This window comes from Tripterygium wilfordii, chromosome 9 (genome assembly GCF_013401445.1).
Source record: "Tripterygium wilfordii isolate XIE 37 chromosome 9, ASM1340144v1, whole genome shotgun sequence".
Lineage (NCBI taxonomy): Eukaryota > Viridiplantae > Streptophyta > Magnoliopsida > Celastrales > Celastraceae > Tripterygium > Tripterygium wilfordii.
In genome coordinates, this window is record NC_052240.1 from 5,283,080 (window position 1) to 5,310,469 (window position 27,390).

The 27,390-nt window shown below is 36.9% G+C and overlaps 1 protein-coding gene, 1 long non-coding RNA gene and 1 pseudogene across 2 annotated transcripts; 2 read left to right on the plus strand and 1 right to left on the minus strand.

Moving 5' to 3' along the window:
- Positions 1 to 9,185: 9,185 nt before the first annotated feature.
- Positions 9,186 to 9,809, minus strand: LOC120006443. The gene is made up of 2 exons (XM_038856482.1): positions 9,505 to 9,809; positions 9,186 to 9,411 (listed from the first exon to the last, which is right to left on the minus strand). Exons 1-2 carry the CDS (start codon positions 9,738 to 9,740, stop codon positions 9,309 to 9,311), a joined length of 339 nt encoding a protein of 112 aa, XP_038712410.1. The 5' UTR covers positions 9,741 to 9,809; the 3' UTR covers positions 9,186 to 9,308.
- Positions 9,810 to 20,576: 10,767 nt separating this feature from the next.
- On the plus strand, positions 20,577 to 23,101 carry LOC120005942 (annotated as a pseudogene).
- Positions 23,102 to 24,024: 923 nt separating this feature from the next.
- LOC120006671 lies at positions 24,025 to 25,387 on the plus strand. The gene is made up of 3 exons (XR_005470063.1): positions 24,025 to 24,224; positions 24,525 to 24,590; positions 25,036 to 25,387. It is a non-coding gene; the product is annotated as an uncharacterized LOC120006671 (long non-coding RNA).
- Positions 25,388 to 27,390: the final 2,003 nt, after the last annotated feature.

The following is a 27,390-nucleotide window of genomic DNA, read 5'->3' on the forward strand; positions in this document are numbered from 1 at the left end:
AAATTCTGCTCAAACCCTATTACAAATCTGATCGAATATTAACTTGGCCAAATTAATTAAATTGGTTAAAATGCACCAACTCATGTAATTGCGTCAACAAGTAAAATGGGCCTAAAATACTTACACGGGTCAAACCCAATTGATCACCATCCAATGCCTGTGATTGTTCTTCAAGGGTGGTCTGATGTATATCTCATGGAGCATGCCTTCTTCTATGCCATTGGTGGCATTAATCTTTGAACAGGAAACTCCCTCATGATGCCTTGTCCCTCGGGAGTGACCCCTTTTGCACTGCTTGGATAATCATGTTCAACATGTGGCTCATGCAACTTCGTTGGATCAACCCCATTGACAACTCCTCTAGTCTCTCTTCTCAAGCGGAGCCATCTTCTTCACATCTTGTGTTTGCCCGATTACAAAACTAAAAGCCAAACCAGTAGCATGCTCCAACCATAAAAAACCCATCTGGTTCTAGGTCTACGAATGGCGACAACGGCCAAGATTGTGCTAGAATTCCCAACGCAGGGCGAGATGAGGGAAAAGACTAGATAATGCGAAGAAGCTAACGCGCGGAAGAATTGGTGGACGTTGGTTTGTGAGGCTCGAGGGTCTTGATGGTTGAGAGAGAGTCAAGGACGGTAAGAGAAGAGGGACTGCGGTTTTGTTTCGTTTGTTTTAAGGGTTTGTAGAAACAAAGAGAGTGTTATTTGATTCTCTTATGCGGACACCGGCAAATTAACATAATTTGTGCACTTCTATCTCAGCCATTGAATCTATTGAACGGCTTAGATTAAAAAAAAAAATTGGGTTGCAACACTTCAACCAGTTTTGGTGTCCGAACCCGACTCACATACTTCTTCCTCCAGCTTTCACATATGCATCAAAGAAGAAGCAACAGCTTTCACATCTGCATCAAAGAAGTAGCACCAACAACTTGATTTGGTTTACACAGCTATTTTGCACCAGCAAATCGAACTGATTTTGTATTCAGAGTTGTTCAATACAAGGAAAAGACTGTATGGAATGGCCAAAACAAGAATTTGGCACCATCAAACTGAAACAAGATCCTAAACAATAATTGTTACTCAGAATCGAAACAAAATACTAAACAAGAATTGTTACCCATAATCCAAAAAAGACCCTAAACAAGAATTGTTCTATATGTAAAAAACAAAAAATCGACTGATATTTGTAGTTTGAAGCGGCTGTGATATGCGAGAGGTAGAAGACGATCTCTCGGGTTTGTCCTAAAAACGGGTTGAACCATTGTTTAATAAAAAATTTTAATCTCAGCCGTACAATAGATCTAATGGCTGAGATAAAAGTACGCAAGTTATGTTAATTTGCGGGTGTCCGCATAAGAGAATCCTTCGTGTTATATATATATATATATATATTTCAGATTTGAGTTATTTCAAATTTTATAACTAAAGTTCAAATTAATCATCATTCGACCCCTAAACTTTTATTACGTTTTAATGTGGCCCCTAATTCAAGATTCACAGTTACCCCCAAATTTCAACATCACTTCAAATAGACACCTGAAAATTTAGGGTTATACATAATTAATAGTAATAAGTTCCTCCAATCAAACAAGATCATGTAAGCCATAGTTATATCAACTTTTATTGCATTTACTCTTCCTATTTTCTGAAGGAATGTTACTAAAATGTAGTGAGAACCTACAATCATAGAGTTCAAATGGAGGTGAAAGGCGGCTATTTTCACCTCCATCTTTTCACCTCCATTTGAACTCTATGATTGTAGCTTCCCACTACATTTTAGTAACACTGCAACAGTACCACCAACAGTCTCCTCATCCTAATGCCCTAACAACCTTCAATTGCCAGACATCTCCATCACTTCATAGCAATCGAAAGGAATAACAATGAAATGCGATACTACATTTCACCTAAAAATATAGAATGTTATTTTGGTATTAAAAATTTTCAAAGATGTTAGTATGAATAAAAAATTCATACCACACCTATATAATAATTTAATAGTATGTTAAAAAATATTTATAGATTTTAAATGTAGAGATGTCACTTGCTAAAAATATAAATTACGTTTTACGTACAATACATAAGTTTAAAGGAATTTAATATTTAAATATATAATTTATAGTTCAAATATTAATGTCCTCTATTTAGAATTAGTATATCTAAACTATTTCAATGTCCATAACATATGAAAAATCTTGTACTAAACACAGGCAAATAACAAGAGATAGTTGAGATGAAATCTCAGGTTCTTGATTAATTTGATTGATGAAAAAAATACTTCTATGTCGACTTATATAGCATAACAATATCCTAATTCTACTATAACTGTGAACTTAAATATGTAAGGAAATTACTACTGGACTCCTACATATTATGCAACTTCTCCGTTACTAGGTCCCCACGAATTATGCATGATTCGTTCCTTATCTGACGTGTCACACCAAACTCCCGCTTGTTTGCATGCATGACTTCTAGCCCATAATCCAAAAAAGACCCTACGTGATCCACCTGCGCTACCCCTCTCTCTCCAGCATCCAACCAATACCAAGAAACGAACACCAGTCATCCATCAACATCAATCTTAAACCGCTAGAGAGAAGGTCGGCACCTATGTGATCGCAACCACTCACTGCTAGCCCAACAGTGATATCTCAATTTGTAACGCCTGGCTTAGCGTGGGATAACAAGCCAGCGTGCAGTAATAAATACCGTTAAGGGAATTCTATGGACTAGGACCATCACAAAGCTTCTATCCATCATCCAAGCACTAGGAAGCACGGACACTTCCCAAATGAAGGCGTACCAGTGTCGGACACTTGTCGGACACGGACACGGCTTGGACACGGCCCGGACACGTGTCCAGACCGTGTCCAATTTCTATCTTACTTTTAATTAAAGGACACGGCATGGACACGCCGTGTCCCTTTTTTCCTTACATCTTGCTTTATCCTCCTGTCAGAGATGGATGGCCCATGTGTCCCCACAATGAGACAAACATAAACACCTTTTGAGACACACATAAACACCTTTTCTGATAACTGTATGCGCCTCCCTATAAAGAAGCTTCTGTTTATACATTTCAAAAAAGGAAGAAAGCTCCTGTTTATATAATTGAGGGGCCCATGTGTCCCCACATTTATTTTTTTATTTGTTTATTCTTTATAATTTGAAAAAACAAATAAAACTAGTAACTATATAGTCAAGTAGGATTCAAAAGTATATTTATCAAAATCAAACATTACCCTATTCAAAAATATTTGTTTATGTTACTTTGTTTTAAATATAGTAAAATTGTATTCAAAAGTGTATTTATTAAAATCAAACATTACCATATTCAAAAATATTTTTCTATATTAATTTTCTATATAACTAATTTATAAATTATATTATTCATGTAGCGTGTCCTTGCCGTGTCCGTGTCCTAAAAATTTTGAAATTCCCGTGGTCGGAGTGTCCGTGTCGTGTCGTGTCCCGTGTCTGTGTCCGTGTCCGTGCTTCCTAGTTCATGCACGTGCCCAAATAACATCCAACATCTAACATAAGTCCCAAGTCCATACTTGGAACCTACTATGCATCTATTATAGGGTTAATACCACTTTTGCACCCTGAAAGATAATGCATGTTCCAATTTGCACACCCTTGTTTAAATTGTTTCAAATTAGTCATCCAATGATATATTTGTTTCAAATTAGTCTCTCGGTCAGTTTTTCCCCCTTTTGGGCAGTCAAACTGCCTACGTGTCACGTTGACTGTCAATGGTCATAGTCCATGTGGATAATGAATTACACGTGGATATCACCAATTTTTTAAAAGACAAAATAACATGTGGATCAATCCATATCATACACCTGTAGTAGCCGTTATTTGTAAACATTCAAACTTTAAATGCCTAAATGTTTCAAATCGAACACTGAAAGTTCACATTAGTTCCAAAATACACATTCCTAACAGGAGATCTGGGCTTGATAATACCAAAAATCCGTAAGAGCTGCATATCATTAACACCATATACTAATTGTCCAAAATACTTGTTAGAACTAGCAGCATAATATCCAAAATACAGTAATCCAAAATATATTATCCATACGTGCTATGCAGTCTTCCTCGCAGCAGTCATTGATTCTTGAGTTGAATTCCACATAGCAGTATACCTTGCACTGGATGTTGCTCCCTGAATGGTTGAAATTGTTAGTGGCGACCTCCTTATTGCACAACATTTCTTACCCTTTCCAGGGCTTCTAGTTGGGCTGTAAACATCTGGTCTGTTCTCAATGGCACTACCACTGGATGAAGCATTGTTCATAATGGGCCTTCTAACAGGAAGTTTGCCTACATCAGAAGTACGCCCACCTCTGCCACCACCACTCCCACCAGCTCTTCCACCAACTCTGCCACCAGCTATTCCACCACCTCTTCCAGCAGCACTAGCAGAAGCACTAGTTCCTATATGCTCAGTGGTTTGCTGTCATTCAGTAACATAATATTCAGGTTTAAGGTCATTTAATAACATCTTATTATTATTTTAGCAATCAACTTATTTTACCTGTGACAATGGTTCATTTTGGCAACTTCTTCTATTATGCCCTTCAACTCGACAACGAGTGCATTTGACCTTGGGATATCGTCTACGCAACCGTGTAGTTGCCTTTGCACAATCGAAGACTAGTTTCCTGAATTTGACTCCTGGCCATCTTTTGCTGAAATTGGCATAAATATGCCTTACACATAAACGATGCTCAATTGATTGCTGGTTACCAGTAGATAGTCCTTCAATTGCCTGCACTAAACCCTTCTGTCTATCAGAAATAAAACACCATCTCCTTGATTCAAAGCCTCCAATATCCATCAACAATTTCCTTATGAACTAATCCCAAGAATCTCCATTCTCCCTTTCAACCATTGCCCAAGCAATAGGAAAAATTCCATTAGCCCCATCCTGTGACACTGCAATTAGTAACTGGCCACCATAACCTGTTTTCAAGAAACACCCATCCAATCCAATCAAAGGCCTGTATCCTATGAGAAACCCATCTCTCAAACTTGCCAAGCACACATAAAGCCTCTTGAATACTGTAGGATCTTCAGGTCTATCCCTGTCCACAATTATATTGCATGTGCTGCCTGGGTTGGCCCTTAGTAGCTCTGCCAAGTAACTTCTTAACTGACCATACTGTTCTGAATGAGTCCCATCTATTATCTCCAGTGCCTTCTTCTTAGCTCTATATGTATGAGTTCTTGAAATATGAAGTGAAAGATTTTCTTTCACATGGGTTACCAGATTTGTAGCACTAATATTTGGCTCCCCTCTCAGCTTAGCCACCAACTTTCTACCAAGCCATGAACTGTTTGCTTGCTTGTTGTCTAATGTTCTATTGCACATATGCTTGCTCACATAAGTCTTAATCTGATAAGTAGCCTCTCCAGTTATTTTAGAACACCATATCACCCACGGGCAACCTCAATCACACTTAGCTTGTACTCTAAACTTCTCATTCCTTTGAAATATTATAGGATACCCCCCTTCAATGGCATAACTCCTAACAGCTTCCTTGAACTCCTTAAGGGTCGAGAAATCCATTCTAAGCTCAAATACATACTCCTTACTATTATCATCATGCATGAATTTAGGATTCCCTTTAAAACGCATTTTTATTTCCCCATCACTATCATTATCAAACAATAAAATGTCATCATCATCATCATATTTATATACCTCTCTAATATTTGAATCCTCATTATCATCCTCCCCACCAGCATGATCACCCCTACTATCATGATCACCCCCACCATCAACATTATTGTCACCGGAACCATCACCATTACCCTCACCAGGACTATTACTTCCACCAACATTCTTACTCCCTCTACCAGCAGCAATGCCACCTCTATGGCCATGGGCAGTCAACGTGACACGTAGGTAGTTTGACTGCCCAAAAGGGGGAAAAACTACCCGAGAGACTAATTTGAAACAAATATATCATTAGATGACTAATTTGAAACAATTTAAACAAGGGTGTGTAAATTGGAACAAGCACTATCTTTCAGGGTGCAAAAGTGGTATTAACCTATCTATTATGCAATCTTTAAAAGAAACATGTCATAAGTGCAATATATATATACAAACTCACTCATCAAGATGCATGAGGAGTCATACAAAACTCAGTTTTGACCAAGCTTTCCAAGGGTCATTCATTTCTACATAGGGGTTGGCATCGGGCCGGGCTTGGCTCTCAAAATGAGGCCCAAGCCCGGGCCCCTAAGGCTTGGGCCCTTGGACTGGGCTTTGGGTCGGGCCAGGCTCGACTTTTGACTATATAATATTTATATATGTATTTTTTTGAGGGAAATGTATTATATATATGCATGTGTGATATATATGTATTATATATATGTATATATATATATATATATAATATGTAGATATATATATATACATATATATATATATATATATATATATATATATATATATATATATATATATATATATATAATGTATGTTGCCTAGTTAGGCTTGGGTCGGGCTCAGGTTGGGTCAAAATTGACCTAAGGTGTCGGGCTTCTGGCCGGACCCGGCCCTAGAAATGGAGCCCAGTCCCGGTATAATTTCTGGTCGGGCATAGGCCCGCGAGCCAAATGGTGAATAGAATCACAACATGAACAATAATATTAGAAGGAATAATGGTAAACTATCAAGGCTTGTTCCCTCTTGGAATAAATCAAGGCGGAAACTAAAGTTTACAATTCTAGCAATTCGATGGCTTGAAACTGTTTTGAAATAAAAAGGGTCAGAAATCACTACCTCGAAGTGAACTCGAAATTCTCACAAAGAAAGCAACATACACTCTATGTCAATTCACTAACCTATTCAATGAAATAAACTCCATTAAGTTTTCATATTCACCATCCCATTCAAGTCCCACATTTCATACTCGACAATCTAACCCATTTCTTAGATATTCAATTCTCCCTTAATTTTTCAAGGTTAAACAATTAAAATTCTATCACAATATTATTTTCATCCCCAACCTGAATTAGAACAATTTGAGTCAATAAACCTTACCTTGAAACTTGTTAGTTCCACCAATCAAGAAAACAAAGTCTCCTCTTGAATTGGTTCAAGAACCACACTTGAACCAAGTAATAATAGAAGATTATAACCTAATTTTGAGTTATTGGACAAAGAAAACTATCATTGAATCTAAATCCCCAAAACCCATTAAACCCACAAACCCTAAGTTCAAAAATTACCTTAATCCTTCTCTTTTTCTTATAAAAAATTAGAGTACGTGTATGACTCCATCTAAGCATGATTCTTGTAGGTCGGAGCTTCCCCGGAATGTTGCTGGAATACTAATTGCCGATTATGGTATGTGTTTGGAGAGAAAAGGGAGAGACAATCCCTTTGTCTTTTTTTTAAAAGTGAGAATCGGGTGCTACCGCACCCTTTTCTCTTCTATTTTTATTTTAAATTATTTTTTTCCCTTTTCTTACTTGACCCAAGATTATTTCAAGATTTCTTGTATGTCCTTCTGACATTCCAATTTCATCCCACAACTTTTATTCTTTGTAAATCCCATCAATTTATTTTTATTTTTACTTTTATTTTTTTGTTATTATTTTCTTTTCTTTTCTAGAGACGGGATACTACACCACTTCGGATTTTTCAAGCATCACTCTCACTTGAAAAACTAAAGAGGTACCTTGCAATAGTTGGGACACGAAAATGGGACAAAAAAAAAAGGAAAAGGACAAAAATGAAAAATCGTGTATAGTTAAGGGACGAAAAATACATTTTTTTCCTAATATATTCATATTAGTTCACCAGTTAAGTAGATTGTATAGGATAGATGTACATTGTATAGGAATATAAGATACTATAATATAGACTTATACCACCTTATAAGTGATATTATTGTTAGAATTAAAGATTTAGAGTTAGGGTCTTAAGATCTAAGTTTAGGGTTTAAGGGTTTGGGATCTTAGTAAATGAGATCCCAATCATCTTAGTAATTTATCTTATCCCTTGATTAATGTAAATATAGAAGTCCACAGAACCTTGTGATTGAATCAGAGAGTAACATATCAATCACAGAGATAATTGAGATTTCATTTATTGGGGTCTCTATCACTTCTGATATCTAATACTTGTTTTAAAGAGAAAAATTGTAAATAAATATATAAAATGTAATATTTCCTTAATTCACTCTTCCTTTCTAAACTCGAATAAAATTTAAAATTACTACAACTATTAGGAAGTTGTATCGCCACTTTGATTGGGACTTGAGAGTCATTAATCTCGGTGTAGATTTCCAAATGAAAATGAAAGCAAAGATTTTTGGTAGAAATAATTTAAAAAATTAGAAATCGGTACTTTGGCTCTTTCTTGGGTAGCTGAAGACATGGCTACTGGTTGAAGAAATGTGGGTTAACCATCTGATCAGATCAGATCAGCTTCGCACCGAAAGTTTAAGTGTTGGACTTTGAAATGGTGCATGGAGGTAACTCACTTGGGTCTTTATCTTTTGAGCAAGAAGTGTCGGACTTTCAAGTCTCTTGATGTGTCCTATATAAAGGTTTTTGTGCGTTCTGTTTTTGTGTGTATTAATTTGCTTTGTTTATTAAGAAGGCAAACAGCACGTAGTCCATGGCGGGGGCTTGTTTAGTCCGAAATATAATAGAAGGGATTGTTTGAAATTTTTTTCAAAGTACAGAGCTTTTTCTGATCATATTCCTTTTAAATATGTGTATATGAAGTTTTGGAACTCTCAGTGTTCTTGGTTTTGTAAAGATGTGCGATTAAAGTTGCTGTGGAGTGTTTTTTTTTATTTTTTATGCAATATGTATTGCCATGAAGATGTACAACTCTGTATTTGAAGTGATTCACTCATTTTTTGTTGCTTGTAAAAGACTTATGTCATTTGCTTCCATTACGAGCTAGACAATCTTCGATACAAACATAATTAGCATACATATATATATATATATTTTGTATTTCGTTTTATTACATTCTGGGACATTACAGATAAGCCTAGCATTGGAACATATTATTACAAGTGGAAACAACAATGTATAGAAACCTTCACATAGGCCTAATTATTATTTTCACCTGGGCTCTAAATTTCTAGCACAGTCTGATGCGGATGCCTAAATATGAGCCTTTGAACAAGGGAAATGAGAGAAAACCAAAATAATAAACGTTAAACAAGAGTAATACCAAACAGAGCCAGAAAATAGGCAAAGGCATGCCAAAATTACACACACATTATTGATACTATCCCATTTTCCTTATATATCCCTCAGTCAACTTGGTCTCTTTATCAGTGAATTCACATAGGCCTGATTATTACTTTCATCTGGATCCATCAACACTTCTTTTTCTTCTTTTGGCTTCGCTATCAAGTCCCTGGCAATCAAAGCTAGAATTGTATTAGCCTCAAATTGAGAAATCTACTTAAATATCATCATATTCATGTTCTGGGTTTGGAAGGTTACTAACCTGAGATGTAAAGTGAGTTGAGCTACTTTGGCAGAATCTCTCTCAACTCTCGCTTTCATAATTTGGAACATTAAATTTAAACGAACTCGGATACCATGACTCTGCTGCGCAATGAGCTCTGTTTCCTTCCACAGTTGCTCGCGTTCCCTCTTAATCTCCTCGTACTTCTTTCGCACTTGTTTCTGTCCCTCCGCGATGCTCTTTTGCTCCTTACTGATCTCCGCCATTTCCGACATCAGCCGTGCTATGCCTTTCTTTATTTTCCTACTCCCTACTCTTGTATTATGCTTTCGCCAAGAAAAACAATCAATCGTCATGTTCAAGGGTGTAGGAAGGGGACTGCACTCACGTTTTTAAAAAAATATATATACTAAATATAAATATTTTTGGCACACTTAATAATATTAGGGCAGTTCAAAAAAACCGCCCAAACCTAAACCGAAATAATTGGTCGGTTTTTTATAATACAAAGTTACACATTTATCCACTTAAAACCGAACCGAACCGATGAAAAACCGAAAAAATAGACCGTTTGGTCGGTTATTTTCATATCAAAAAAATCCCAAAAAACATACCCAAACCGACCGTGAACACCCCTAAATAATATTATGTTATAAGGTTATCTTAATATCATGCCCAACACTCTAGTTATAGACTGAAATTTGGGCTCAAGTCTGCCTCTTTCGATGATAAGAGCTTATATAGTTACGTCTAAATCCATAAATATAAACTAAGGTCCGTTTCTACTCATTAAGCCCCTAGTATATGATGGGTCTAACATATGGACTTTTATTCTTGGACTAACCCTCAAATCTTATTTAGCAGTAAGCAATAAGTTTTGATCTAGTAAGATGGGTCAAAACATTTCCTAGTCATATATTTTAAAAGATGGATCAATTCAATTACGTGGTTAAGAAGTCGTTTGATTAATGATGCGGCCTATAAGATTGCTAATTAAATTTTTTATGTTTACTTAGGAGTTGTTCATTAATAATATCATTTCAAGTAGTTGTGTAAATAGCCCTGAAACACATTTTCCTGGGGCCGGATCCCCACAAAAAAATTTTCAATCCATATTATAATTTTTCAGCCCATACATATCAACAATATTGTCCGGTTCTCGAAGGATACATCGGGCCCGTATGACTTTGCCTTCCCAGGAGGTCACCCATCTCAATAGTGCTCTTGCATAAGCATGCTTAATTGCGGAGTTACTACGAGATGTTAACCTCCAAGAAAATGCGTTGTTGACACTCCCCCGCACTTGTGGACTAGGTTATACATGACCCAATAAGTGGACTGTACGGGTTAGGGTTACTTGCTGGTGGTCCATTTATTGCACATCCGAAAAGGCCCTACAAGTATCCATCACTTGTGGATGGTCTGTCTATAAGGACATCCGAAAGCCCAATAGGTGACCCAAACCGGTGGAGTTGGCTCCGATATCAAATTATAATTTTTCAGCCCATACACATCAACAATATTGTCTGTTTTGGGTTTCGGTTCCCGAATGATACATCGGGCCCACATAGCTTTGCCTTTCTAAGAGGTCATCCATCCCAATAGTGCTCTAGCAGAAGCACACTTAACTACAGAGTTACTACGAGATGTTTTTCTCTAGGAAAACGCATTGATGATGATTAGGAACTCAAATTATGTATGTATATATATATATATATATATATATATATATGTTAACAGGATCAATGTTAGAAATTAATTTGCACATCAAATAAAGAGACCAAGTAGGAACATTACCAATTGTCTTCTGTTGAGAAATCGTTTGCGCCTTTGATGGACCATATTTCTTGGACTTCTTTTGCAGACCCAATTTTGTCCACTATTAATTCTTGAAGAAGAGAGTGGACACCGACGGTATAAGGAGAGCTTCATGTTTTCGCTCTGTGAATGAACTATCAAAAGCGTTTGAACTTTGATTTGTTGGGTTTGTGAGGGGGAGAATACTCAAATAAAGCACTCTCGAGCTATTTCTCTTGCTATCATTTCACTGATACCTTGCATATATATATATATATATATATATATGTATGTATGCACATTTCCACATACAGACGAAGAACTTTAGCTGGGTGGTGCAGTGAGGTTATAACTTATAAAGAATGACGCGTAAAGGAAGGGACATTGCTGGTAATGATGTGGTGCAGCGTAATTGACGAAAGACGAGTGGACTTAGGAGCTTTGTCGCGCGAAGTCGAAAGTGAATCGCGCAATTATGTGCGATGCGCTAAGAGCACTTACTTTCAATTGTATTTTTTGCTGGTCCAGCAAATTGTATTAAGGTATGTGTTTTGTTAATGTGATTGATTAACAAAATATATTGACACAATGATATAAATTTACTGGTTTGATTTTTGTGTGATTGAGATGAGACTCAATATTTATTTTAATGTAAAATGTATGTGCGTGTTGTGGGAATATCACTTTTTGACACAACGATATAAATTTACATATTCCAACATATTGACATTGTTGGAGCATATGAATTTTTAATGATATAATAGAATATAATTTTTTCGAACTCATACCCTAGCAAATAACCAATTTCTTGGTCTGACAGTCGTCTTTATCATTATTTTATTGCATGTGAAGGAAGATTTGATAGTCGACCGCATCTGTCAAGGTGACGACAACTAGCATCAAACTCTAGTCATAATCAACTAGCGATACCCCGGAAACAGCACACCCTTTTATTTTATTTTCTATAGAGAGCGTAGATCTTGACCAAATGGAAAAGCCACGAAAACACACTCCTACGCTTTGGGGGTGAAAATGTGAAATTAGGCCCACCAAGAAATGGATTAAGGGCTCCGTAATTAGTTTCAACAGATAATTGGAAGTAAGAGTACTTTAGACAACTTAATTGTAAAAAGGTCATGAACATTTTTAAAATTATAAAAAAGTGCTATTTAAGGGTAATGTGGTCATCTGACTTAAGATATTTTTTAGTTTATACCTACAATTCCCTTCTTCTTCTTCTTCTTCTTCTCCCTCCAACTATCCAACTCTAGTGTGTCCTCTCTTTCTGATACATATTGAGATTGCGATATTTCTGTTAAATATTTTATTTTGGTATTTTAGAAAATCAATTGGTTGTAAAACAATTAGTATTATTTTTCTAGGAGTCTAGTATCTTTTTAAGTATTTGTTTCCTATTAGAAGTGTCTAGGGTTTCGTTTAATTTACTATTTAAGGTTGTAACCTTTATTGAGAAATTTCAGTTTTGAGTTTTTTATTGAATAAAATTAAGAGACAGCTAGTCTTTTCCAATTCTTTGGTATTCGTTAGAATAAACAAAGTTTTGAAGCCTTAAATCTGGTATTCGTGTGTCGAATCAACCGATTTAAGTAGACTTGTTCTTGGTATTCGTGTATCGAATCAACAGGTCCAAGTACACGTTCTTTCCACCACGTCGTGCTGCATCACTATCTCTCCTTCTTCTCTACTAAAAGTTATCTCCTTCTTCCACTCATTCTTCTTCTTCTTCTTCTTCTGGTTCTCAATCTGAATTTGTTCTTTGTTGCCTTCTTCTCCGTTTTTGGCCAAGTTTCTCCTCTCTTCTTCGCCTTCTTTGTCGTTGCTCAATCTGGACTGCGTCGAGTTGCTCTGCTTCGTTTTTGACAGATCTGGACTATGCTTCCTTGTTCAATCTGGGTTGTGCTTCGTTTTTTTGCAGATCTGGACTCTGATTCGTTTTTTGTATAAATGTATCACTATAGTATCAATATAGTATCACCAACACCAAAAAACCACTAAAATGATACAATTAAACCAGTATGCATACTTCATCTTCCTAATTACTTTTCCTTTTTTTATTTTATTTTCTTGGTTACCTCTTTTGTTCATTTTGGAAAAACATTTACAAGTGCAGAGATGTATTACTATAGTATCACGAACACCAAAAATTCATTAAAATGATAAAATTGAATCAGTATGCATACTTCTTCTTCCTAATTACTTTTCCTTTCTTGGTTTTCTTTTCTTGGTTTGTACATCTCTTGCTTGTTTTGGAAAAACATTTACAGCTGCAGAGATGCATCACTATAGTATCACCAACACCAAAAATCCACTAAAATGACATAATTGAACCAGAAAGACATGTAATGCAATCAAATTTACATTCTAACATTTATATCATCAATTTATGAGCAAAAGATATAAATTGAACACTAAATTGGATCTTCTATTTAAAAGTATCACTATTGTATCACAATTCGGGGAGAGAGAAAATCAAATTTGAGGTTATTTTGGTAAAAGATGATCCCCAGTGTACTTTTTTAAAAGAATGTTTTAGTGATTGCACTTTTTTACAATTAAGTATAATCTAGTGTACAGGCCTCCAAAAGTCCCTAGTTTCAAATTGTAGAGTCTATAATTGAAATCCAATGACTTGAGAGATGTGTCACATCACACCACATTTTTATCTTTTATTTTTAAAATTTATATGACTTTTTCTTCACCATTGAATATGAATTGTAAACTCTAGAGAATTGTAGAGCCTCCAAATCCCCAAGAAATGGTTGGATAAAATAAATCTCTTTAATTGTGAATTTAGGATTGACTAGGCGTCAACCACGAAATTATTATACCAAATACTTTGATTTTTAATTATTTTTATTTAAGAACAACATCGAGTTTCAAATTAGAGAAGACTTAGTAGAACTATCTTCTCTCTTAAAATATGAATTTATAGGTTCACCCATTTTTTTTTTTTATAATCTAAATATTTCATTAGACGAAATGAGAAAGAGACAATTTCTTCCATAATTAAGGATGAAATACATGAATGAATATTCTCCAACCAAACGCAAAAAATACTAAATTCTTTTGGGCATGCAAAAGATATTAAATTCTTTTAAACGCCCAGTTAGAGTATGTGCTATTCGATTACACATCTAAGGAGCATATTGACAGCACACAATTGTCATATTAGCTGCAACCAATCTAATGGCATCAATTATGTATTCAAATGGTGACAAAAGATGCCATAACATAAATAAGGATTGAAGAATCTGATTTCACCTCAAGAGTCATGAATTCTGCTTCACACCCGAAGAATAAAGGCTACATGTTTCTATGTTTAGAAAGAAAAAAGCACAAAACAAGAAACTAGATTATGTGTTCAACAACTTAGACAAAATTATTGAGTATAGCTTTAGGTAGTCATGTACAGATTGCACCTTGTACAATCTCTGGAAAAGCTGATTATAGTCGTTGCTTTATTGTATAGCCGTTGCTCTGTTTAGTATATTAGGATGTATCATTTCATTGAATGGTGAAAACTATTTCTTCAAAACTCTTTATGGTATTGGAGCCCACTGACTCCACCGAGGTGCTACCTCTCAAAAGCATGACTACCACCATTTCTGTCCCAGTTCCTGGCTCCTCCACCTCTGTATCAGTCTACGTCGTATCACCCATTCCCATTAAACTAACTACCTCAAACTTCTGCTCATGTAGATTACAGTTCTTGTCACTTCTACGTGCTTATGGCCTTGTAGGCTATGTTGATGGTACTCATCCACAACCACCCAAACCAACAAATGAATCTTCTAAAGACACCTCAGAAGCAGTGTGGGCTGCTCAGGATTAGTTTACTCTCCTTGCCATAGTTGCTTCAATAGATGCTACGGTTCTCTCTCTTATTGGGGAAGTCAAGGCTAGTGCAACTACCTAGAGCAAGATTCACATCTTATTTGCTAATACATCCAGATCCAGAGTACATCAACTAAAGTCTCAATTGTCTAGAGGATAGAAAGCTAGCAAGCCAATGAGTGACAACCTGTAGGAGGTCAAAATCCTTACAGATGAACTTGCGTTAACCAACAACCCGGTTTCTTAAGATGATCTGACACTTTACATCTTGGATGGCTTGGGTGAAGAATATTTTGGTATAGTTGGTTCCATACAGACCATTCAGCTTTGAAGAGCTGAAAGATGTACTAGTTGCCCATGAAGGTTATCTATCTCGTATTACCTCTGCTCAAGCCATGTCCATGGCCACAACTAACTTTCATCAAAAGCAGCCTAACTCAAGCCACCAGTCACAGCATAATCGACACTTTAACTCCTCCAACTCTTGGAACCATCAGCAAGGGCAGCGTAACTCTCATAACTAGAATAACTCTCACAGTGACAATCAATCCTATCACGGAGGATGAGGCCGTGGACGATCTAGGGTAACCTGTCAGCTCTGTGAAAAACCAGATCATACTACGAACAAATGTAGCAAACTGAAATACTTTGTAGGTCAATCTGGTCCTTCTACAAACCTAGCTTCATCCACTGCCCTTCCAGTACCTACACTCAGCCTAGCCCAACCTGGTTGCTGGATTCAGGTGCAAAATATGACGGGACTGATGAAGTCCGACTTGGAGACGGTTCAGGTATGGGAATTACTCACACCGACACCACAAAAATACACACACACACACACACGACCACTTAATGTCGCCAATATACTCTGTGTTCCTATGTTGCACAAAAATTTGCTATCAGTACATGAATTAACTAAACTTAATAATATCTCTATTGAATTTTTTCCGTTTCATTGTGTTCTTGAGGATCGCTCTACGGATCAAATCTTGGCCAAGGGAAGCTGCACTAATGGAGTATACCATCTGGATCAGTCCCTTGTCTCATGCAATGCTGTCTCCACTTCTACTTTGGGATCAAAAACCACTCTGGCTGGTTGGCATAACCGTTTGGGTCATCCATCACTCAAACTTTTGTCTTCTATTGTCCACTCAGCTAGTCTTCCTTGTTCTTCATCTAGCACTACCTCTAATCTATCTTGTACTGCTTGTTCAATGAATAAAAGTCACAAACTTCCCTTTGCAACTTCTACAGTTTCCAGTTCTGTACCCCTTCATGTTATTTACACGAATGTATGGGGCCCAGCTCCCTTACTTTCCATAGATGATTTTAAATACTATGTAATATATGTTGATCACCACACTTGATATACATGGTTGTTTCCCCTTACTTAAAAGTCTAAAGTGTTATCCGTTTTTATTCAATTCAAAAAATTGGTGGAAAAACAATTTCAATGCCCTATTCGCACCTTGTACTCAGACAATGGAGGGGAGTTTCTAAAGTTAAAGCCCTATCTTCTCCAAAAAGGCATCACTTGGCTTCATACTCCACCTCATACCCCCCGAACATAGTGCACTCGCAGAGCGTAAACATCAGCACCTATCAGAAACAGCACATACTCTACTCAGTTAAGCCAAACTACCCTTCTCCTTTTGGACCTTCGCTTTTTAAAGTACGACATAACTCATAAATCGTCTGCCCCTCTCCGCTACTGCCCCGAAAGCTCCGTATGAGCTCCTCTTTTCTCAAGTACCAAACTATCTCAAACTAAGAACATGTGGTAGCACATGTTTTCCTTGGTTGCGTCTGTACACAAATCACAAATTACAGCCTAGATCTCAGCCGTGTATATTTTTGGGTTACTCCACTTCTCAAAATGCATACAAATGTTTTGACCCTAACACTCACAAAATATTTATTTCTCGTCATGTACTTTTCCATGAACATGAATTCCTTTCTTTTCAAGATACCCACTCTGACGTGTCTCCCACCACCTCAAATGAATCACCTACTAATCTCGCAATCCTTCAACCATCTCCACCTCAGTCCGGAAGAACCCCCACATTCAGTCTCTAACCCACATCATCCTACTATCATGCAATTGCCACCTTCCACTCAATTACCTACGTCAACTTCCACTAGCCCCACTCTATCTAACCCCACTACCACACTACCTCACTACATGACAACCCGAGCCATGAATCAAATTTTTAAACCAAAAAGTCTTCACCATGCTTCTCTTCATCCACCCCCTCCATCCCCAGAACCACGCTCCGTAAAATTGGCTCTAGCCTATCCTCACTGGAAAGCTGCAATGCAGCAAAAGTTTAATGCCCTCACTCAACATTGTACCTGGCAATTGATTCCCTCCTCCCCTGGACTACATCCTATTGGGTCCAAATGGTTATTCAAAATTAAATACAACCCTGACGGTTCCGTGCGTCGCTATAAAGCATGTCTTGTAGCTCAAGGGTATGCGCAACGTGCAGGCCTAGACTATTACCATACGTTCAATCCGGTGATCAAGCCGATCACTATACGTACAGTCTTATCCATTGCTATCTCTTCTAACTGGCCTCTTCATCACCTTTACATTAACAATGCATTCCTTAATGGTAGTCTTCAAGAAATAGTTTATATGAAGCAACCCAAAGGATTTGAGGATCCTACATATCCAACTCACCTATGCAAACTTAATAAATCCATATATGACCTCAAACAGGCACCAAGAGCTTGGTACCAAGCCCTTAGCTCTTTTCTTCTCCATCTGGGTTTTATTCCATCCCATGCCGATCCTTCCCTATTCATCTTACGTCTATCTCATCACATTATGTACTTACTCATGTATGTCGACAACCTTATCCTCACGTCCTCAAGCTCCACTCTTTTATAACGGGTCACAACTGCACTGGCTAATAAATTCTCCCTCAAAACTTGGATGATTTGTCTTATTTTTTGGGTGTTGAGGTTATAACTACTAACACAAGTCTTTTTCTGTCTCAACAGAAATACATACGAGATATACTGGATGCCACGGATATGCATGGTGCTAAGGCAGTTCATACACCCCTACCATTTCACTTCAACACCAAAATCACTGATGGTGTTCTCTTGGATGATCCTAAGCCATCTCGTAAACTTATTGGCAGTCTTCAATACTTAAGAATCACCCGTCCTGATGTCTGCTTCGCCATCAATCGTTTGGCTCAATTTATGAACTCTCCCACCTACACTCACTGGTCGCTTCTCAAGAGACTAATGCGTTATCTTAAAGGCACATACAACTTTGGTCTCACGATATCCAGATCTCCTCACTTTCATCTACATGCTTATACGAACTTCGATTGGGCAGGACACCTAGATGACAGGTCTTCTACTTCTACGTATTTGGTCTTCCTTGGCAATAATCTAATATCGTGGTGTTCTCAGAAATAGAGGGCGATTGCCCGTTCCTCGACCGAAGCCGAATACCGATCTCTTGCAAGCACCACTTCAGAGGTTGCCTAGATACAACACCTTCTCAAAGACCTACACATCTTCACCAATTTGACCCCAGTGATTTATTGTGACAATCAGGGCGCCACTAATCTGAGTCTCAACCCAGTTCTGCACTCTCGTATGAAACACATTGCTGTTGATTTAAAATTTGTCCGCTCTCTTGTTAGCTCCAATATTGTCAAGGTCCAGAAAATTTCGACAGTTCATCAACTCGCAGATCTGTTGACCAAATCCCTTCTTAGGCCTCGATTTCTGGTATTACGGGACAAGATTGACGTAACTTCAACCCCTCCAATCTTGAGGGAGAGTAATAAGGATATGGAGGCCCAGAAGGCTCAGCCCACTTCAACTAACTAATAGTCCATAGGCTCAAGCCCATATAAGTCATGTCTATCTGTCATCTTATCAGATAATGTGAGAGTATAGCTTTAAGTAGTCATGTACAGACTGCACGTTGTACAGTCTTTGGAAAAGCTGATTATAGCCGTTGCTCTGTTCAGTATATTAGGATGTATCATTTCGTTGAATGTTAATGGTGAAAACTATTTCTTCAAAACTCTTTATCTCTAACCCCTGCCGTCTCTTGTTCTTCTTGTCAAAGTAAAACTTAAACAGCTACTGCTAGCATAACATATATATCTCAATATCTCCTCCTGGAATATTTATCCAGGCATATGTGTATTGGGAACCTAAAGTTAAGGTCTATTTATAGTAAACATTTCCTCCAAACATAGTATTATGTGCGTTAAGTGAAACCAAGTCCAAATGTAGAAAAAGATGAGGAAATTAACGTTGGATTAGTTAAAAAGAAAAATAGACTCCTTGCTCCTTCGGCATAAAGTCGTTGAAAACCATGCACAACATGGTTGTGTGATGAATAAAAGACTCCAAGATGGAGCCCATTAGGGCCCAAACCATTCACTTCCACGTATTCACATTGAAGCCTCGATGAAGCTTCCCACATGCTTCTGCGAAATTGAAACAAAGACCAAGTCTTTTTTTTTTTGTAATAACTTTTCTTTATTTGTCAATATCAATATATGTGGTGGGCATTACAAGTTTTGCTCTTTGGAGAGTAAAAAAGAAAGAAAGATAAGAGTTGTGACACTAATAAGATCCCGTATTAAGAGAATGAGGGAGGAACGATAATAAATAAAGAAAATCCATAATCTATACTAGCCTTGATCTAGAGCGAATAATATCTTAATATGTTTGAGTTTGCGGGCACTATAAGTCTATCCAAAATCCAACCAAACTTCTCTGAAGGCAAAAGTTCTTCATCAAACACATAACCAACCCCTTCGTCAGTCAACATTGACTGACCAAATAAAAACAAATAAAATATTCCACACATTCAGGAAAATGCATAAACCTTACCCTTATTTTCTTACAATTAATTAATTATTTATTTATTTCCAATTTATTATTGGTGCTTATGGTCATTCCAATTTATTATTGGTTCTAATGGTCGTTTACTTAATTAGTTGCATGAAAATGAGTTGAATTTATACCTATATATATAAAATAGAGGCTCTAACAGACGTTTATCTTATTTTGACACTAGGATGCTCTTCTTTTTAGTTGATGACAATGTGGACTCTTGAGTACTTCTTTATCTTTGATTCAAGCACTACGGTATTTTCTAAGTAAATTGCCCAAAAAAAAAAAAAGGCAAGGAAAAAATAAAATAAAATTCGAACGTTACGAATCGTCGTCTACATTTCGTCGGTTCGATGATTTATTTCTAAATAACGGAGAGTGAGAGAAGGTGGAGCTTTGTTTTTGAGAAAATCCTACACCATTCGAGAGAAAGTACCTTTCTTGGAGGAAGGAGAGGGCGGAGTTGGTATCGAGGACAGTCTGAGGCAGATGGGTTTCTACATCCTCCACGAATTGAGCTGCCGGAATTCCTCACCTCTCCGTTGTTGTCTCTTATTAGCATCAAGTCCAGTCTGAGACAGATGGGTTTCTACATCCTCCACGAACTTGAGTTGCCGAAAATCCTCGCCTCTCCGTTGTTGTCTCTAATTACGATGCTGATGTCATCTATCTCGGTATTGTTGAGCCAAGTTTTTGATGTAGCATTTCCTCAAAAGCATTTGATACCTTTTTTTGGTTGAAGGTAACCATGAACGCGGTAGGAGGGGTAAGGTTGTTAATATTGTGATGATAATGTATCCTGTTCTGATTCAGCCTATCATGATTTTATATGTTCTGATTCAGCCGAGCTTTAGTGATTTGAATAAGGAAATAATAATTTAAACTACTATACATGATTGCATTTGCTTGGATTGGGTAAGATATGATTGTGATTGAAATTAAGAAATGAATTTTCTAGACTTGAATTTGGTGTAGATATTTACTGCAAGAATGAGCACCACCAGATGTGCACCTCGGAGGTCTGCACTGCTATTGAGGGAGATCAATACGAGAAAACTTTAAGTATTTAAACAGCGATTGGACATTCGATCTTCACTGGTAAACTTCTTCTTTTTAATATAAATATGAATTCACTTCCTTTGACCTCATGTTTGGTTCGCATAATTCAAACACCGTCTTCTCTAATTGTTTTGTATATGTTTCATGAGCAATGAGTTCCTAACTTGATTGGAGTACAATGCAAACTTCCTCTTGATTTAGCCAATCATCTAGAAAGTTTTGAGAACTAGGGTCAAACTTTTAATCCTCAATATATTAGATCTTCAAAACTCTTCAATTGTTAATCATGTGTCCATTGCTAAAGGGACCACATATTCGAACTGGGTTTTTAAAAGGATGGAAAACCCGACCAGCTGAAACAGGTCAAGAAATTATCGTATCAACCCACTACAACATAAAGTGTGATCAAAAGATGAATCTGTATGAGCTATAAAAGGTTAATAATATAGATAGTTAGCTTTTCTTTCTCAAAGAAAAGAAAGCTTCCAAGCCAATGGCATGGTAATTCTATGCGCAGATGGCACTAATTCATTCAAAGTTTTGTCATGTGAGTATGTGACAAAGAAGCAAGTTTGGTTCGATATTGCTGAGAGAACTCTGCTGTTTTTGGCGAGAGGAAGAATGTTAATCTCCATGGGGTCGTGGGGGATATGCCAACAAAAAACAGATAAAGACAAGAAAGATATATTGGGCTGGGAAGTCTCCAATCAAATTGACATGATCGCACTGTCTTTTGTTCTCTGGAAGGTGCTTGGATCGCATGCTAAGAACATCCTACTGATGTCAAGGGTATGTTGTTTGGAATTTTGAGCAAGTTGATTTTAGTTTTCTTGATGATTTTACTTCAAGTAGGAAACATAAGGAATTTGCGTGATAAATCGTTATGTTGCTAGGTTGATCAGGAAGGAATCCACTATTTGAGGTTCTTATCAATGATCGAATAGGAGTACAGTAGAATTTTATTTCCTTAATAATTTTGAGAAAGATGTCATGTACTTGAGGTATGTTAGAGATGAATGCAAATTGTAATACGCAACAAATTATATTAATTTATCGTCTTCCCTGTTTGGATTGACATTCCCATTTGATTAAATAGGTTGAAAATCAAAAAGGGGTTGCAAATTTTGATGACATCCTCGCGAATTCGGATGCATTTATGGTGGCATGAGGAGATCCCGAAATGAAAATTCCAATTGAAAAAATATTTCTAGCACAAAAGTGATGATCTACAAGTGCAATATTCAAAGCAAACCTGTTGTGACAGCAATCCACGTTGGAATCCATGATCCCAAATCTCACAGGCCAACTAGAGCAGAAGCTATTGATGTTGCAATGCAGTTCTTGATGGTACGGACTGTGTCATGCTAAGTGGTGAAATGGCTGCTGGACCATATCCAGAACTTGCTGTTAGGACCATGGCCAAGGTCTTCGTGGAAGCAGAAAGCACGCTCGATTATGGAGATGTATTCAAAAAAAACTCACATGTACCCATGAGCCCATTGGAGACTCTGGCTGCTTCAGCTGTTAGAACAGCCAACTCCATTAAGGTGGCATTTATATTGGTCCTTACATGAGGAGGAAGTAGGGCAAAACTGGTGGCTAACTATAGGTCTGGCATGTCTACATTATTTGTAGTTGTTCATGAGATAAAAATCGGTTCCTTTGATTGGTCATGCAATAATGAGGCTCCAGCAAGACACAACCTTATATTCCGTGGTTTGGTTCCTGTTTTATATACAGATCTGCCAAGGCTGCGTATACAGAGACAATAGAAAAAGCATTGGATTTTGCCTCTCAGCATGCCAAAGAAAAAGGACTATGCAAGAGTGGGGATGCTATAAATATCATGACTGTGAAGTGATGATTCTGAATGATTTTTGCTACTTCGATTACATCCTCTGGTATGAGAGGAACTCAATTATGTTCAAATCCATATGTTACGGGAATTTCACATCTTCTTTGCATCTTTTGCTTGGTGACATATTAACACCTAATGGAAACTTTTCCTCAATATTTTATATTGTGATCTTGGTTTTGGTAAGTAGTAAACTCTAGGGCTGTTATTGGTACGGTTACCGTTACCAAACACGGAATACCGTTACCATACCAATTCTTTCGGTAACTCAAAAAATGTTACCGTTACCGTTACCGGAAGAGTCGGTATACCGATGGTCGGTATACCGATCGATCGGTAATGGTAAATCGGTAATTGGTAAATTTACCAATTCTTAAAACCTATTTAAAAAAGAGAAGAAAAAAATGCATCAAGTAGCATTGTGCTTAATAGTCATTGTATGAGACTACAACACTTTCATCTTGCCTACAATACCAATAACAAAAATGCTAGATTAATGAGAAGGATCATAGTGCTACATGTGAATAAGAGAAAATACCTATCAATCGGAGAAAAAAAGAAAGGAGAATTCACATAACATTATTCCAACAATCTATAACGGAAAATCTTTCATTTCATTAATTTCCAATATTTTTAGCATCCGAAGTGTTTTAAACTCCATAGCAGGAAAGCTAAAAGAAACAAGATAAATAAAGATAAAAGACCATAATGGAAATGGAGAAGAAAAGCATGTAATCAATACCAACAAAGCATTTTATTATGTAACAAACACTGCTTTAAAGTTAATGAAATTGCTACTAGTGATATATAAATGATAACCCTAAAAATAATCAATGGTCTAGATTAAATTAGATCAATCTAATGGTCATAATTAAATAAAACTAAAACTAAAAATAATTTTAATATATATTTAATATATATGTCGGTAATCGGGAAATTTACCGATTTTGAACTTTGCTTACCGTTACCATTACCGAAATCATCGGTAAATTTACCGTACCGAACAATTGGTAACGGTATACCAATCTTTTGCTATTTTCGGTAACCAATTCGTCGGTAATGGTATACCAATGGATAATTTACCATACCAGTAACAGCCCTAGTAAACTCTTTCACATCTGGTAAACGACATGGTTTGATACTTGAATATTCTATTATTTAAATAGCATTTTATTAGTATTTATATTTGCCTACATGGTGTAATATTACATGAATATATGCACTAAATATGTTACAGTTTTTCTTTCTACAATGACAATGAAGCTTAGTATGCAATTTTAAGCAAAAAAGAAAGCTCCAGCTCGCCATCGTGGAGGTAATTGAAGTTTGATGATATCACTAATTCAAGAGTGTTTGGGAACTTATTTACATGCACATCTAGAAGAATATTTCATAACTGTTGAACTTATGAGCCTCAGAATGGTCATATTCCAGGGAAATAAAGAGCATGACTACATATGCTTTGCTTTACTTTTCTTTTATGATGCATTAATCAAGCTAAGGATACCATTACTGTGATCATAACAACTTTCACCTCCCACAGATGTCAATATTCAGATTAATTTTTTTTGGACCTAAAGTATGGATATTTCTTTCAATGTCTCTGTCTGTGCAGGTGAGTACAAGCAATATATATGGGAGGTTCAAGTTTCTTGAAACTGCCAGGACTTTCCAACCATTAGTAAGTACCAAAATTTAAAAAACTTTCCAAGCACGTTGTGTAGAATATTAAAAGGATATACATATTGTTGGCTCACTTACTTTACAGCAGAAAAAATTTGGTTTAAATTTCGACGAATGTAGATGTTGTATTTTAAAAATATGTATGACTATTTTCTTTTTGAATATGGTGGGATCAAAATATTCTTCAAGGAATGAGCATTATATAATATACATTGAATCTATTCTATTGTTTTCTTACTCTTTTTGTGATGCCTTTCATATTTGAAATGTGACTACCATTCAATTATTCAATGTTTTTCCCGAAAACAATACCAATGTTCTGTCATTTTAATTTTAAAAGAGGACTTTCACAATATAATGTAGCCAACCTTGATGGCTTTTGAGTTTGGACACGTCACTGGGAGAAGACAAGATTTGACCAGGGTGTAATTTTCATTTTGTAGGTGTCAACGAATCTCCCAATGCCCCATGTGTTGGCAACCCATCAATCAAGGTTGCTACCAGGTTCGTTGGTGTCCCCCACCTTACTAAATTTGTAATTCTTAGTTATTGAATTTGAAGAAAATTATATAATTTGCTCACTTTGGCAGCCATGAGTTTCTGAGGTTGTGGAACGTAATAGGAGTTTTAAGGTTTAATCCTTCTAGGAATGCCACCATTTTTCATCACCCAATTTTGGGATATTTTGAACTACAGCATGTATGTGCTCTATTTATGCTGATTTAAGGATCCTTTCTGTAAGTTTTCACTGCCATGTTCACTTTGCTCTTTATATAATGGTTAGTTGGAAGTTTCTGAATTTATGTAGATTGATCATATGCAGAGGTAAGAACACTGCAATTTCTGTTATCATATCTTCCCTATCATATAAAATTATTTATATATTCTTAATTTTGTTATTCTACGGGGCACATTGATGCATGTTTCTGTTTGTCAAAATCAGATAGACATTTATAAATTAAAAGAAGGAACAATATTTCGAATTTCGAATTTTAGAGTTGTTTCAACCAACTATGAAAAAAAACCCGCGCTTTACGTGGATGCACAACTAGTATTCTTTTAAATAAAAAAAAGGTTTAGGGCTGTCATTGTAATTGTATGCACATCATGCCACGTAAGGCTTCCATCCTCGTTTACAACCTTAACCTGTCAAGGAAAATAAGGTTTGAAAGAGATGATTTTCATTAATTAATAAAACAAATGTTACAACCTATATAAAGGAGAAGATACAACGGTCATAAGACAAGACAAGACACAACAGTAGACTGTAGACACACTAGTAGGTTGTTGTAATGGATGACAGAGTTAGTATACAGACTGTATAAGTAGGACAACTTACCATTGTGATAAATACATCTATTCAGACTAATATTAGGGCCTAAGTTACTTGGGCTGAGTAATTGAATGATACTTGGGCCTAATTGTTGAGTGATTTGTTTGTGGGCCTAGATTACTTCTATTACACCCCTGCAAGCTGGACGGGGGATACACCAGTCCAAGCTTGGAACGAAGATCCTCAAAGCGAGCACGAAGCAAAGACTTGGTGAGAAGATCGGCAAGTTGAGCATGAGTGGAGATATGTTGAACGCGAATGTATCCTTTGGACACCAGATCACGAATAACGTGAAGGTCAATTACAATATGTTTCATGCAGGAGTGTTTCATAGGATGAAGACTTAAAGTAGTTGCCCCGTGATTGTCATAGTACACCAGAGTTGGGGATTGGTGATGAATACCCACACTGGCCCATATGGCTCAAGGTAGAACTACAATCCAGAAAACCGGCTTACCAGGTGAGGGTGCCTTGGATCCTTATAAATTAGAGTTGGTAGCCCTATTTTTTCGATGTGGGATACTCATCAAACCACCCCTCTTGGACAACCGACGTCCACGGAGGCTACGCTAGCCCTTCAGACGGCGGCCCTTTCCCGGACGGCAACCCTCTCCGCAAACGCGACTCTCTCAATGAAAGCACCAATGATGAATACTCACACCGGCCCATAAGGCCCAAGGTAGAACTACAACCCAGAAAACCGGTTTACCAAGTGAGGGTGCCTTGGATCCTTATAAACTAGAGTTGGTAGCCCTATTTTTTCGATGTGGGATACTCATCAATTGGGTAGCACAACGGAGTTCTCGTAACAGATTTTGAAGCCAAATTACTTCAGATGTGGCAGAAGCAAGCGAACGATATTCAGCTTCAGTGGAGGATCGTTCAACAGCACGTTGTTTTTGAGATTTCCACGAGATCAATGTTGAACCCAAAAACACCAAATAAGTTGAAGTAGAGGTGCTATTATCAGGATTGTCCGCCCAGTCCGGGTCAGAGAAATATTTGATAATTCATATTATTTTCCGATTAAAAAAAATATTTCTAGATTTGTAAGGCACGTGTCTTTTCATAATTGATTTCCCACTAAAAAAATGCAAGGCTAACATAATTGGGCCATTTAAAAAAAAAGAAAAGAAAAGAAGCATTGTTGTCGACTATGCGACTGCGTGTGTTATTTTTGTTTGGGAGTTATTTTTTTGGTTGTTGTTGGGAGGTGTGATTTGAGCTCGATATTTTTTTTTTTCAGTTTGTTGGCTAGTATATAGATATGTGTGTTTGTTAACTTTTTTATGTGAGTCGTGACTAGGGCTGTTACTGGTATGGTAAATTATCCATTGGTATACCATTACCGACGAATTGGTTACCGAAAATAGCAGAAGATTGGTATACCGTTACCAATTGTTCGGTACGGTAAATTTACCGATGATTTCGGTAACGGTAACGGTAAACAAAGTTCAAAACCGGT

Excerpts from the sequence above, each read along its gene's own strand:
- LOC120006443 (XM_038856482.1), bottom strand. The coding sequence starts at position 9,740 with ATGTCGGAAATGGCGGAGATCAGTAAGGAGCAAAAGAGCATCGCGGAG. Across the intron at positions 9,412-9,504 it reads CAACTCACTTTACATCTCAG|GGACTTGATAGCGAAGCCAA; the intron begins GTTAGTAACCTT and ends TTTGATTGCCAG.